This window comes from Centrocercus urophasianus, unplaced genomic scaffold, assembly GCF_019232065.1.
Source record: "Centrocercus urophasianus isolate 14NV4802_14NV808 unplaced genomic scaffold, USGS_Curo_1.0 seq_637, whole genome shotgun sequence".
Classification (NCBI taxonomy): Eukaryota; Metazoa; Chordata; class Aves; order Galliformes; family Phasianidae; genus Centrocercus; species Centrocercus urophasianus.
In genome coordinates this window covers 153-15,227 of record NW_024885241.1, presented here as the reverse complement: position 1 = coordinate 15,227, position 15,075 = coordinate 153, and the positions used below count along the sequence as shown (strand labels likewise).

The following is a 15,075-nucleotide window of genomic DNA, read 5'->3' as shown; positions in this document are numbered from 1 at the left end:
CCCCCCCAGCGTGTGCCCCCCACGCCCCTCCTTGCCCCATTTCCCTGCTGCACCCTGCTGACCCCTCCAGCACAGAGCAGAGGGCGCACGATGGGGCCGAGAGCACAGCAGCACCCAAAGGTCCGCCCCACTGTCCCCAGTCCCCCTTAACCACAGCGCAGAGCGACCTTAACAGGGAAAGTGAGCTGCTGCCAGGGCCTTATCAGGGAGTATTTACAGCCGCCGTGTTCCCAATTAGACATCAGGTGACTGCGGCTGCTGGGGACCCAGACGTTGGGGTCAAGGTCACGGGTTGGGGGTGGCAGAGGGGCGGCTGCTTCCCTTGGGGACAAGGGGATCGCGTGGCCGCCGGGAGCCCCCAGCACCCTACACAGGGTCACCCATCGGGGTTTTGTCCGCACCCTGGTTGGCCGTGAGCTGCCCAAAGCCATCCCCGTTTGGTGACCCCCGTGTGGTGGGGGCTGCGGGGCACACGTGATGCCAGTCAGACCGCGGTGGCTCCCGGGGGACCGAGGTGACACCCGGCACATCCGCCCGCGCCCGCTGTGATTTATGGCTCCGTCAATCCCCTTTGTTGGGATTACAGCCACCGGGTGCCCCCCTCGGTGTCATTATCCGTCCTTGGGCTGCAGCCAGCGCTGGGTGAGGAGCGGTCATAGACTGCAGAGGGGTAATGGGACACGTCCAGGGATGGGGACGGGTCCTGGGGTGGGGACGGGTCCTGGGGTAGGGATGGCCCTATGGGGGGATGGCCCTATGGGGGGGATGGGTCCTGGCAGCACAGCATGGTGCTATGGGTCTCCTGCCTGCAGGATGCTCTGCAGAGATTCACTGGCAAGCCCTGATCTTCCTTGCTGCTCTGTTCCCACCCCGGGATGCAGAGGGATGTGGGTGACAACGGGATGCAGAGGGGATGTTGAGAAGCACGGGTGACATCGGGGAGCGTGGTGTCCCAGCAGTACGGGTGAGACCCCTCCTCAGCCCCACAAATGATGCGCTCAGGGCCTCAGGTCCCTGCCAAAAGGACTCCACCCATTTGTCCCCCCATGTGCCTGCTGCCACTGGGGCCACATGTGCCAGCAGGGCTCCAGCTGGCGACGAGCCTGGATAGCACAGGAGCTGGCCTGAGGCACGAGCTCTGTTCTCCTGGCATGCAAGGACAGTGGCTCGGGGACCACTCTTGGCTACCAAGCCTGGGTGCTGCACCGCGCCTCAGTCACCCCATTTGGATCCCAAAGGCTTTGGGACGACCCATGTCAGAGCACACGGGGACACAACGTGCCACCCAACCACTGCCCTCAGAACCAGCGGCGCCCCTCGGACTGGGATGGGCGTCAGATGGAGAAAAGGGGACGGTGGGGGACACCCGCTCGGGGTGGGAGCCATTTGGAGCGCCGGGATCCTCTCTGCAAGGTCTGAAAGGGAAGGAAAGAGGGAAGGAACCCCCGTACCTCTCTCACGGACGAAATAGGCCAAGTAGAGGTCGAGCTCTTTGACGGAGACGCTGATGTGGTGGGGCTGGATGCAGAGGATGGGGTTGGTGCACTGGCCCGCCTTGACCAGCCGCTCGCCGTCGGTGCTCTCCAGGGGGATCCCTTTGAAGAGGATGACCATGACCAGGTCGAGCCTCCACACCTTGTCAGCCTGCCGCAGGCAGTCGATGCGGCGCATTTTGCCCTTCTGGTCGGGGTTGGAGAGGACGCAGCACGACGGCTTCTTGCCGGTGATGGAGAGCACGAAGTCCTCGCGGCACTCGGGCCGGATGTCTTTGCGCAGCTTGGCCAGGAGGCGCGAGGCCCATTTCTGCTTCACCTCGGGCTTCTCGCTCAGCAGCTCGTCCTTCACCGCCCGCTCCTCGTCCTTCGTCATCCTCTTCTCGTGCTTCTTGAAGTACTTGCGCTTGCGGGCCTGCAGGTTGAACCAGGTGTAGGCGAAGGCCCGCACGTGGGGGAGCAGCGCCTCGATGAAGGGGTGGAACTCATCCTGTGGGGCACAGAGACAGCGCGTCACCCCAGGGCCCCGGAACGCGACCCCAAACCCAACCTCATCCACTTGTAGGGCCACGATGGGGACAGGCCCCCAAACCCACCCCTGGCCACTTATGGGGCCAGGCCCAGTGTCCCTAAACCCAACCTTATCCACTTGTAGGGCCACACCGGGGTCAGAAGCAGCGTCTCCAAACTCAACTGTAGAGCCCCATTGGGGCAGAACTGGTGTCCCAAACTTAACCCCAGCCACCTGTAGAGCACCAGTGGGGCAGACCTGGTGTCCCCAGACCCGCTCTTGGCCACATGTGGAGCCCCACCAAGGACGGATCTGGTGTCCCAAACCCAACCCCAGCCACCTGTGGGGCTCCAATGGGGACAAACTTAATGTCCCCAAACTCTCCCATGGCCACTTCTGAGGACAGACCCAGTGTCCTTAAACCCATCTTCAGCCACCTGTGGGGCTATGACAAGGACAGGCCTGGTGTCTCCAATCCAACCCTCGGCCTCTTGCGGGGCCATGCTTGGGACACACCAGATGTCCCCAAACCCCCCATGACCACTTGTGGGGTCACGCTGTGCCACGTCCCCATCCAGCCAGCACCCACAGGGCAGGGACATGGCACATGCCCACCACAGGGACAGGGACCCCGACGCCACTGCGATGCCAAGGGGGGCACAGACATCACTCCCCGTCCCCATAAATCCTGCCCAGGGTGCAACGGAGCCACGGGGGCCACCCCACACCTCACCCAGATGCCAAGCATCTCCCAGCACCCGGGCTGCCGTGTGGTGTGGGCATGGGGCGGCACGGCGGGGCTCCCCCCGGCACGAGGGAACTCCCCCCAGTTTGCCCCAGTTCTGGGCAGCCCGGCTGCTGGCGCGAGGCCCGGTGAGCAATGCGTGCTCTGACTGTCTTTTTCCATTTGGCTGCTGGACGAGTCCGTCCCCGAAAGAAAACAAGGAAAGTGCATCCATCTCCACGGCCCCTCCTTCCCGCATCCGATTCTCCCAGTTCGGAAAAATCCGTGCTTGGGTTTGCATTGGGAACGGCCCCCGCACCCCAAATCCCAGCTGGGAGGCGGCAAAGCGCGGCCACCAAACCCTTCAAAAATCATCTCCTCCTCCCCCGATTTTCTTGCTTTCCTCCCGACTGCAATCGCAGCGACGAAAGGGCGAAGCAGAGCGCAGGGTCTCAGTGCAGCCGGGAGGAGCTGCGCCTCGGCCACCGCAGCCCTGTCCCCAAGCGACCTCACTGCTCACTGCTCCCTGCTCCAGCACGGAGCCTCAGCCCCATAGCAGCCCCACAGCAGCCCCACACCGGCCCCACTGCCCCAGCACTGCCCCCGCTGTCCCCCGACCCAGCACAGCCCACCAGCACAGCACCACCAACCCCAAAAGTCTCCCCAGTGCACAAACCCAATTATTTTCCAGCACAATCTCACCCTGGAAGCTGATGGCCCCTACTCCAGAGCCACTTTTTTCCCCCTACCAACCCCAACAGCATTAGCACAGCTCTGGCCCTTCATAACCCATAAGGGATCCATCCTGTGCGTAGGATCCATCCTGCCCTTGGGATCACATCCCACCCGTAGGATCCCATCCCACTCACAGGATCACATCCCACCCACAGGACCCCTTCCTGCCCATGGGATCACATCCCACCCATAGGATCCCATCCTGCTCATGGCAATCCTCCTGCTTGTAGGATCCCTCCTGTCTACAGGATACACCCTGACCACAGGATTCCCATCCTGCTTACAGGATCCCATCCTGCCCACAGAACCTCATCCACCCACAGGATCCCATCCTGCCCACAGGACTCATCCAGTCCCTAGGATCCCACTCTCCCCACAGGACCCCATCCTGCCCATAGGACTCATCCTGCCCATGGACTCGCCCCTGCTGGCTGTTCCTGGGACGTCCGCAGCCCCGCGTGGCCGCAGGCTCTGGTTCCCTCCCCAGCAGCAGCCGCTAATTCACTGCAGCTGGGCAAGGGCTGGGCATGTGTCTTAAATCAGGGAAGAAGGTCAAAGAAAAGTAAGACAGGAGCCGAAAAAAGAAGCAGCAAGTTCCAAAAACAATACTTGGCCGGGGCGGTGGGCGGCCGATCTTCCTTGGTGGCCGGTTATCCAGGCAAGCCCTACAAATTGCTGCCATACCCCAGCCCTGCCAACACCCCGGGCAGGGGCAGCCGGAGGGCACTGGCGTTGACCCACTGCAGGGACAGCAGGGAGGGAGCACTGTGAACGGGCACAGGGGACGCTCGGCGCCCTCCGGATGGTCCCACTGCAGGGTGACGATGGCCAGCGATCACCCCACAGGCACCACGGCGGGATTAGGGCGAGCCAAGAGCCGGACCCAAAGCCGATCAGCCCCGCGCCAACTTTCCCTCCCGCCCAGCTTATCCCACACGGGGATGCTGCATCCAGCTAAGCTGCTTTAGCGGGGCCAGGCGGGGGCACAGGGACAGCCGGGGGGACGCCGCGCCTGGGGACAGCCAAGGCTCACTGCCGTCCCAGCAGGGAGCTGCGTCCCCGTGGCACCCGGGACAGTTTGGGGACACCGTGGTTGTGGTTCCCAGGTCCCCGCTGCTTGACGTTGGGGACCCCAGGGGTCACCCTGAAGCCCGCCGCCTCACAGCGGCACGACGCAGCGCCGGCACGGGGCTGGTTAACTTTTTCCCCTGTTGTTTTTCATTTGCTGGGCTGGGAAGCAGAGACATGCTGCAATACCACAGACAAGGCTGTTCTCAGGGCATTTCCGGCCGGGAATCTGGCAGCAGAGTCTGTTCTTGGGGCCCTTCCAGCCCGGGCTTGTAAAGCCCCGCAACCCGAGGAGGAGCCGCCCGCGTCGGGGTGCTGCTGGCACCGGGGTGCTGCCGGCACCAGGCCCCCCCACACTGCCCTTCCAGGCAGGGGAGTGTTTGCAGGAAGGGGAAACCGAGGCAAGGCAAACCTTGGCTCCATCCCAGTGCCCATCTGGGATGGATGGATAGACGGATGGACGGATGGACAGATGGATGGATGCCCTGTGTGGTGCTGGGCACGCCGTGTTGGGATGAGCAGCACAGCGAGGTGCCTTCCGCCCTGGAGAAAGAGGGGGATGCACTGTGCCACCCAGGGATGTGTCACGGGGGGGGGGGGGGCCCTTCCTGCACATGGGAAGGGTGGGCAATTCCATGCCACACGCCAAGCACTGGGCATCACAGCCCGGGGATCACAGGCACTGCGGGATGGGCACCAGAGCACAAGAACTATGGCACGAGCAGCACTGGCACCACGGCACAGGATGCACCATGGCACGGGCACTGATGGCACGGGCACAGGTTCCATGGCACGACGGCATCACAGCACGGCGATCTGAGGATCCCTTGCATGAGCACCTCGTCCAAACAGGTTGAGCTCTGTGAGCTCTGAATTTTCCAATAAAAAAAAAAAAAAGAAAGCACCAAAACCCCACGTTTCCTCAGGAAATTCCCGAGCAGTTTGCATGGGGGGGAGGAGGAGGAGGAGGAGGAGGGGTTGGGGACGGGAGTGACGGTGACGGCGGGTCACCCATCGCGGTGCGGGACGCGCAGGCAGCACCTCGGCCCCGCGCAGACCACACAGGGTTGGTGTTATTAAAGGATGCTCAGCCTCTCCGCCAGCCAACCACACACCTCAAAAACGCTGCCGGCTCTGCGGCTGCCAGCTCCCCATCCCCGCGGCCGGACGAGCCCAGGCAGGGGCTGGCACGCTGCGCTCTGCGCCGTGCCCTGCAGGAACCCCGCTGCGAGCAGGGGATGCACCACGCTCCCCTATTCCCCAAAATCCCAGTCGTGGCTGCCTGCAAACCCACGGTGCAGATGGGGAGATGCTCCCTGCGCTCGCCCTGCTGTTGGTTTCCCCACGAACGCGCGGCGAGGCCTCCGGTAGCCGCTTATTAACTGTTCACAGCAACGGCGCTCGGTAATAAGTTAACCTGGTAATGAGACCTGTTGCTGAGACAGATGCAAATGATTTGAAAGTGCTCATTAGAGTGCATTGAAGGAAGGCACTTAGTCCCTGAAATGCACCCAACCTTTCTCGGGGCCGTCCCTGCAACGTATTAGAGCCCATTTTACAATAATTGCTCCAGAGGAGGAAATCTATTTGGATTCATCATCAAGTATTTATTAATGAGAGCTTATTCATAATTTTTGTTGCTCTCCAGCACGGTGCAGCCAAGCTTCCCGGCCGGCTCTGCAGGTCCTGGTGCAGGTGAGCGGCCGGGAGGGAAACTGAGGCACGCTGGATGCTGTGTGCTGCACAAACCAACGCCCAAAGCATCTTCAGAACCAAACCAGAGGAGAGACAAAGGCTGCATGCGTTCGCCAAGCGGGGCCAGCGGGTGGGGAAGAGCTGGATGCTCTGAGATGGAGCAGGCAGGGGGGGTTCCCCATGGAGTGCACCCCGAAATCAGCCCCAAAGAGGATGCAGGATGGGCGTGTGGTGCAAGCAGGGCCACGGGACAGCGGTGGACACGAGCAGCGCCTCCCTGAGCTTGAGGACAAAGGGAGCCCCTCACTGCCACCCCAAGCAGGGGCTGGGACTCAGAGCTCGGTGGGGATGGAACGCGCCGTGCCACCGCAGCCGGAGGTGCCCGGGGGCAGAACACGCTGTGACAGCCGCTCTGTCCCCGTCTCTCCCTGCTTTGGGGTGGGGACGACCCGGCCCCGTGCTTGCAAAACGCTCACAGCCCACGCCGGGGCTGCAGGAGGACGCAGGGCCAGCTCCCAGCAGCGCCCTGTGCCCGTGCAGAGCCCACTGCTCCCGTCCCTGCTCTGGTGGCACCACATAGGCACGGCACAAAGGTGGGAGCGCTCACACCACGGGGTCGGGATGCAGCCCAGCATCCCAAGGGCAGGATGGATTCAGCCAGGATGGACATACGGACAACGAAAGGCACAAAACGCTCCATCAACCACCTCAACTCAGCAGCAGCGCGCAGACACCTGCGCAGGCAGGGATGCTGTGGGTGGGATACCAGCATCCCCAAACCTGCTATATGCTAACCCCAACACGTGCTAACCCCGTGGCACCCCAGCACCCCATTCCTTAACCCCAAACGCCCCACTGCCTCCTTTGAAGCCCATACCCCCCCCAGGGCTGCAGCAGCCCCCGAGCGATGCCGGTGCTCGCGCCTACGTGCTGGGGCGGGCGGCGATGCCGGCGCAGGTGCTGTGGGGCCGTGAGCTTCCCTGGGTCACGGGAGGCCACGGCAGCAGCAAACTTGCCAGTTGCTTTGGAAAACAGCAGGAAGAAAAGCAGCTCTCTTTGCAGCCCCGGGCTCAGGTGCCAGCACTGCACGGACGTGCGCCAAGCGGAGCAGCCCCAGGTGTCCCCGTACCCCCAGGTACCCCCAGGTGCCACCCCCGAGGGGTGAGGGAGCAAACAGCTCAGCCACATCCCTGCCCCTAAGGATGAGGATGGGGAAACTGAGGCACGGCACCCGCAAGGGACGGGCAGTGGGGACACACCAAGGAAATGCATTCCCCCCCCTCTCCCCCCCCATCCTCAGAAGTGTCCCGTGGACGCCAGCTCTGCAGCCACGTGGCTTCCCAGCCAACCCCCCCCTCCCCGCCCCCGTCCCTGGAGCTGAGACGAAGGGAAATGTTTTATGGAACTGGAAAAATAAAAAGAAGAAAAAAAAAAAAGCATTGCCAACGAGCCTGCCAGCTCCTCCACCCGGCCCTGCGTCAGCTGGGGCAGCGCTGGACCCCCCCGGGCCCCCCCAGGATGTGACACGGGGATGGAGGCTGTGTGCAGACAGGCCAGCATTGCTGCCTGACACAGGGACACTGAGGCAGGAGGGACTGAGGGCTGGCACTGGGAGCGCTGGCAGCAGTGCCCCCCCAGCATCCCGGGGGGCGCCCCCCCCCCGGGCAGCGTGGGGCTCTCAGCCCAGCTTTAGCCCCTGACGCAGGAGGTTTTATTTCCCTCCCACTGTATTTTTAGCCCTTCTTGCCCCCTCCTGGCCTTTCCAAGGGGGATTAATTCCCTCCTCTCCCACCCCGATAAAGGTATGGAGGTGCCAAGGGGGTCCCCAACTCCCTCCTATGGATGCCCACACTGCGAGGGCCCTATGCCCCCCAACACACACATCACCGCACATCCGAAGGGTGCCACCCCCCCCCCTCAGCTCCATCACACTCAGCTCAACACCTGCCCCTCCCTGGGGTGCCCACAGTGTGCCCCCCCTCCCCAGCAAACCCAGCCTCGTGCTGGCAGCCTGTCACTGCTTAAAAATAACCCCGGCCTTTCGCGGCGCGGCCGGCGACCTCGCAGGAGGATTGGCCGCGGTGAAGAGTTCACAGCCCCCCGGCCCCCCCTCCCAGTGCCTGTGTCCCATCTGGCCACGCTCAGCTCCAGCTCCTGCGTGTCACGCCAGGGGTTGGGGACGCAGTCCTGCTTGGAGACAGGGCTGGGAGGGGCGCAAAGGTGCGTGGAGATGGGGAAACTGAGGCACCGCGCTCCGTAAAATCTTCCCTCCAGGGGCAGAAGGCACCGGTGGCTCCTCAGCGCCCAGCACACCGCTGTCACCACTAAGTGACACTGCCACACCACAGTGCCAGCCTGCCTCGTGACGGGGCATCCACGGGCCACCAGCACTGGGCCCCTTGCCCAGCCTGGCCCCAATCCATCACCCGCAGGAGTCCGAGGTCCCCGAGCGGGGCCAACGTCCCCGTCACCCGCTGCGGTGCCCAAGGGAAGGAAACCCACGTGGGCTGGGCGTCCCCGAGCACCACGGCCCTGCGATGGGGTGAGGCAGTGCTGCCCCAGTGCGGGGCTTTGGGAACCCCGCGCTGATGGCACTGCGGCACTGCACGCCCCCCACCCCCAGCATTTCCACTCCACCACCGCAGGGCGAGGAGCTCGCGAGCGCGTCCCGCTTTCCTCCGGCGGCACCTCAGGATGCGATGCAGTCATCGCTAATGCATCTGGACTCATTTATGGGGATGAGAAAATGTTTCCAGGTTTCCCACAAAGTCCCATTAAGATCCCAGTATGGCTCTCTATTTTTAGTGCCCCGCATCGACAACGCCTTTCCGAGCCACCCCGGCGCTCCGGCACCGCGGGGCACCCTCAGTGCCAGCACCCACTGCAGGGAGTGGGGCTGGGAAGGGGGCCACGTATGGGGTTGTGGGGATGCAGCCACATCTCTGTGTTCCCAAAGGAGCTGGATGCAAGGGGGAGCACGGCCCCACCCGACGAGGCAACCCGGGTGCTCCCAAAGGAGCTGAGTGCAGAGCACAGCCCCGTCCTGCAAACCAACCTGGGTGCTGCCATTTCTGGTGTACGGGGTTCTGCACAGCACCCACGGGTGCAGCCCTGCATCCCCCTGCACGCACCTTTTGCTCAGGAGCATCTGCACAGCTACACCTAGCAGGAAACAGACGGAGAAAGGTGCTCTGCAATGGGGCTGGGGACGCAGCCTCCGCACACAGCCATGGGTGCAGGACCCCCGCAAGCACTGCGTTCCCCACAGCTCTCCCCATTTTGGGGAGCTGCTGGCAGAGCCAAAGCGATGCAGCAGCGCTGCACACATCTAGGGCTGAGGGCTATCTATCTATAGCCATGACCTCAGCGGGAGCCCTGCTCCTTCCCTTATGGGTCCGGCACGGCCCAGACCTGGTAAAGAGATTACGCCGCCGCAGCGCTGAGCTTTTATCCCTCTCTGTGCTCACTGCACCGTGGGTTTTCAATTTCAAAGGCTGCACACACTCACAGAGGACCATTCCCAACAGCAGAATGGGCTGCAAAGCACCGGGTGACCCCAGGACACCCCGCAGCCAAAACGTGCTGCTCGGGGTAGCTGAGCAGAGGGGAATTTCCCCACCTTTTTTCCCCCCTCTTTTTTTCCATCCGACGACGACTCGCTCCTTGCCTCGTGCAATTAAGAGAAATTTGTTTAACAAACTCTCCGGGAAGGCGGCGGGGTGGCTCGCTGCCAGCAGCTCTGCTCACACAGGCCCCGCTTCTCTGCCCCCGGAGACTTTGATCCGAAAAATCAGGGGAGGAAGAGGAGTGGTTCCCCTTCAGCCACACACGGCTTTGGGGTGACCCCACGGGGACGCAGCGCCGACACGGGGACGGTCGCAACGATGCCAGGGCGCACGTGCACACCCACACGCACCCACACACTTCCAGCATCCTCGCTGGCTCCCGGCTTCTCCTCCTCCTGCGATGCCATTTCCATCCAAAACCCTTTACTCTGCACTTTTTCCCCTCATTGGTATTCACGCCGCGCGCCCGCCCGTCCTGGCGCACAGGTTACCAAAGGAGATTTCGCGGCTCGCCTTACACCGCTCGCCGTCTCACTTTCCCCAAAGCACGGGGGACTGCAGGGACACAGCGCCAACCCAGGGACAGAGCCGGGGAGGTTTGGGGTACCCAAAGAGGAGCCCCCGGCGCAGGGAGCGGCGCCTCTCGGTTTGGGGAAGAAAGGAAACGTCTGGGTGGAAAATCAACATTTCTCTCCCTCTCCTTTCTTTCTTTCTTTTTCTCTCTCTCTCTCTCTTTTTTTTTTTCCTTTGAAAGTAAAAATATTTCTTGGGTTTTGGTGATCAGAAACATGTTGGGGGTTTTTTTTGGACGGCGGCCGCTCAAATAGCGTTCTCTCGGCACAGAGGGGCCCTTCGCAAGGAGAGCAGAAAACGTCTTAAAAAACAAAACATGAGCCCCTTTTTCTACAAAAAAACAAGAAAACCCCACAAAGCCGAGGGGTCAGCGGGAGGGCTGGGTGCCGGCTCCACAGCCAGGAGGGGAATGCCCAGCTCAGAGCCGGGGATTTTGCCCAAAACGCCGATTACGGATGGCTGCTGGCAGGTGACGGGCGGATTAATGCGCTTTGAAAGCAGCGGCGAGTTAACTGAGAAATCAATCCTTGGCACGGCCCGCCCCGTGCTCCCCGCACCTGGGCAGCGGGATCCTTTCCCAGCTCCTCGCCAGGACTTGGGAAGCACAGGGGCTTGGCGGCGGTGCAGGGCGCTGGGTGCCGGCCAAGCTGGCACGGCGCGGCGCGGCCGCGGGGGATGCCTGCCCGGGGCCGACGTGACGGATGGCGAGGTGGCCGCGTGCCTGCTGCAAGCTGGGACCCAGCAGAGGGATGCCTGCGGGGACCCCCGTGGCTCCATCCTCCGCTCTGTCCCCCTCCCCACCCCCAAAGGGGCTCAGCTTTTTCCTGGTGCTCATTCGAAGCGCGCAAACCGGACCCCAGCAGGGCACCTCCACCCAACTGCCGTGCGCACGCGGCGTCTCGGGTTCCCCTCTGGGATGTCACCCAGCACTGGTGACGCCACGCACTGCTGGCCCTACCCAGCAAAACTGAGGCACCAACACGGCTCTGACGGGCCTGCTGCACCCCACGGGAGAAACCCCAAACTCACGGCTCCCCAGTATTTAAACTGCACCAACACGCTGCTCACAGACACAGGGTCGTGCCTGTGGCCCTCGGCCTGGCTGCAGGGATGGGGCACACGTGTCCCTCTGTCTCCCAGGCATTCAGATTCATGGCGAGACCCAACAGCCCATCTGTTCTTCCCATGCAGGGAGACCCACATCACCGATACCGTCACCTTCCCCACGGCTCTGCACCAAGCACTGGGGTCCTGGCACCAGGCACAGGGAGCAAGCTGGGCACACCGTGCTCAGTGCCACCCTGGGCTGTGCCACCACCACCATCCAGGCAGGGGATATTGTGCTCCACTTTGTGCCCAGGTGCACAAGCCACGCATCAATGCTAAATGGCACAGAGGGGTGGGCATCCATTTAATTCACAGCACTGGGCACCCAGGGGTGCTCCTTTGCCACTGAATCACACCAGGGCTGCACCAAAGGGAACCGAGGGAATGTGGCCAGGGTGCAGGGAGAAAAAGCTCTGAGGTGGAGGATGAGAGCATCCTTGCTGGGCAGCCCGGCGCAGGGAGGGAAAAGGCAACGCACGGAGCGATTCCCTGCTCACATCAGGCTTTGTTCCTCGTGGCTCTGCACACTTTGGGCTCCTGGAGGAGGAGAAAGGAGGGAGAATTACGGCCGGGCAGCACGGCGGCAAATTTATGGTGCGCAGCCCAAGTTCAAGGTGATGCCGCAGAGCTGAGGGCCTCATCCTGCCCTAACGAGCGCTCCTGTCCATAAATCGCATATAAGGAAAAAAAAAAATCAGGATCTATTTTTATCTATTTAAAATTAGGGCGGGCAGAAGCAGCGAGGTCCCGGCACGGCGGGCACAGCGCGGGGAAAGCCAGGCGCTCCCCAAGGTTGCACTTAAAGAACGGCCCCATTGTTTTTCCCAAACAATGCTCAGCAGATGGGAGAATTGAAAGTGTGTTGCAACCTTCCCTCACCCCCCCCCCCCCCCAACCCCCCCCCGCCATTCCCGGCGAGCGGCTCTGATGCTTTGGCAGCTGATCTGAGCTCCCGGCTGGAAACCAGTAAACCAGTTTGCCGCAGCTACTGGTGGAGGGGCGAGGCGCCGGCTGCACCGCGTTCCCATCCCCAAAATCCCAGGAACGGAGTCACCCCTGCTCCAAATTGGTTTCCACGGCACCTCCAGGTGCTCAGGGCAGCCACGTGCCCAAGCAGGCGGTGGTTCACGGCCCCACTGCGCCGTGGGGACGGCCTCACGGGCACACAAAGCCACAAGGAAAGGCCACGTGGCCACGCTGCTTATCGTGGCACTGCACCATGGTGGAGCAATGTGTCCCCGGTCACGAGGGGGGCACCTGGCGTGGGGACCACCGCTGTTCCCACAGTACTGATGTCCCCAAATCAGAGCCAGGTGCACGGCCTCAGAAATCACAGCCCTGCAGGGACACATCAGTGCAAAACGTGGCACTGGGGCACAGCTGAGGGGAGAGGGCAGCAGGGTGAGCTCTCCACGTTGCACCCCGCTGCTCCCCATCAGCTCCTGCCCCACGCTGCACGGTGCTGGGGGTCAGGATCCCAATGAAGGGACGCAACCGGGCTCTGGGATTGCACAGCGAGATGAGAAAACGCTGCTGCCGCACGTCCAACCTGCAAGCCTCCTGAGAATTTGGGAAAATCACCCCCCTGCGGTGGGATGATGGGGACGCGATGGGTGTGCAGCACCGGGGCTACTTCAGGGTGCCAACAGCCGGACCCCCCCTCGCACACAGCCCTTGGCTGTGATGCCGCTGCCGCTTCCCTGCTAATCTGGGCAGCTCCGTCTTGATTTCCTGCCCGGTCCCTGAGAGGGGACAGAGGTGAGCAGGGGGAAGGGGAGGAAGTCCCTAAGCAGGGACAGACAGCTGAGCGGGGCACAATGTCACCCTCCTGCCACGGCCCCGGCCAGCAGCGCGTCACGGCCGCCGCCTATGCCAGGGTTATTTTGGTGCCGTGGGGCTGAGGATGGGACGGAGCTGCCCAAGCAGGGCTGAGAGCGGCGACCGTGGGCCGGAGGGATGCGGGGACACGGGAGGATGGCGGCGGCGGCCGGGGAAGATGCACGAAGCCAAGGGCAGGGCGGGTCCCGCGCACGTTCCAATGTATCCACATCACCATCCGCAGCTCCCCGGGCGCCCGCCACGCGAGTGGGGTGGGATTGGCGGGGCTGCGCTGCAGGAAAGGGGTCTGGAGGGCGCAGACCCCGACTGGGCCGGGTTCAGGCAGAGGATCTGATAGGAAAAAGGGGAGCTGCGGCCCGCCTGAAGCGAGCGGTTGGAAATTTGCCCCCTCCTCCCATGCGATGGGAATGGCAACAGTTTGGGGAGCGGACGCTGCCGGCCATGTGCTGCCCACATTGCTGAGCGCTGCCACACCGCAAAGCGGGGTCAGAACAGGGAGTGGGGATGGCATGGGGCAGTGGGAGAAGGAGAGAAGGGTACGAAAAGAGAGGGTGAGACGTGGAAAGAGAGAAGAGAGTGAAGGATAAAGAAGAGGGAAAAGTGAAGGTGTGAGAAGAGAGGGGAGAAGAGAGGGGAGAAGAGAGGGGAGAAGAGAGGGGAGGATAAAGAGAGGAAAAAAGAAAAGGAGGGGAAAAGAAAATGAGAAAAAAAAGTAAAAGGGAAAAGAAGATGTGAAAAAAAAAATAAAAAAAGAGAAAAGGAAAAGAGAAGAAAAAAAAAAAAAGGGGGGGGAGAAGAAAAGAAAAAAAGAGAAGATGTAGAAAAGAGAGAAGATAATTAAGGAAAGGAAGAGAAAAAGAGAGAAGAAAAAAAGGAAAGACAAAAGGGAGGGAAAAGAAAATAAAGGGGAAAGAAAACTAAAAAAAAGGGAAATGATAAAAGAGAAAGTTGAAAAAAAAAAAAAGGAGGGAAAAGAAGGAAAAGAAAATAAAGAGGGAAAAATGAGAAAATAAAGAAAAAAGGGAAAAGAGAAAAAAGAAAATAGAAAAAAGAGGGAGAAGAGAGAAAAAAAAGAAAAAAGGAGAAGATAAAATAAAGGGAGGGATGAGAATAAGAGGGAAAGGAAAATGAAGAGAAGAGAATGCAGAACAAGAAAAAGAACGGAAAAGAAAGGAGAAAGAAAATAACAACAAAATATTAAAAAATTGTATTTTTTTTTTAAAAAAGGTCAGAAGAAAAGAAAACAATCAGAATAGGAAGAGAGGGAAGAAAAAAGGCGGCTTGAGGTGTGAGCTGTGCCAAGTGCAGCCTGGAGCGCCGACAGCGGGGTCAACCGTGCAGCCCAGCCGTGCCGGACCATGTCCATATCGTGCCATATCACGCCATACCACATCCATATTGTGCCATATCACGCCATACCACATCCATATTGTGCCATATCATGCCATACCATGTCCATGCTGTGCCATACTACGTCCACACTGTGCCATATTATGCCATACTACGTCCACGCCGTGCCATACCCACCTCCATGCCGTGCCCACACCGCGCTGTGCCGTTCCCGTGCCATGCCAGCCCCGCAGCCTCTCCCCGCCATGGCACGGCCCGCAGTGATGCCCAGCCTGGGGGGCTCCTTCCCACTCCCCCACCTATGAGGGGCGCAGGGCTCGGGGGGGCCCTCCTTGAGGACCACACTGCGCCCCCAGGCCCCGTAAGGCCTGGCAGTGAGGCCCGCTCCTGCTCGACCCCACGGCGCCCAGCTGG

The 15,075-nt window shown here is 61.4% G+C and overlaps 1 protein-coding gene across 1 annotated transcript; it reads right to left on the bottom strand.

The window, feature by feature from the left end:
- Window positions 1–744: 744 nt before the first annotated feature.
- On the bottom strand, window positions 745–14,862 carry LOC122170163 (nuclear factor 1-like). The gene is made up of 2 exons (XM_042836820.1): window positions 14,839–14,862; window positions 745–1,983 (listed from the first exon to the last, which is right to left on the bottom strand). The coding sequence occupies exons 1-2, from the start codon at window positions 14,842–14,844 to the stop codon at window positions 1,213–1,215; spliced, it is 777 nt and encodes a 258-aa protein (XP_042692754.1). The 5' UTR covers window positions 14,845–14,862; the 3' UTR covers window positions 745–1,212.
- Between the last annotated feature and the right edge of the window lie 213 nt (window positions 14,863–15,075).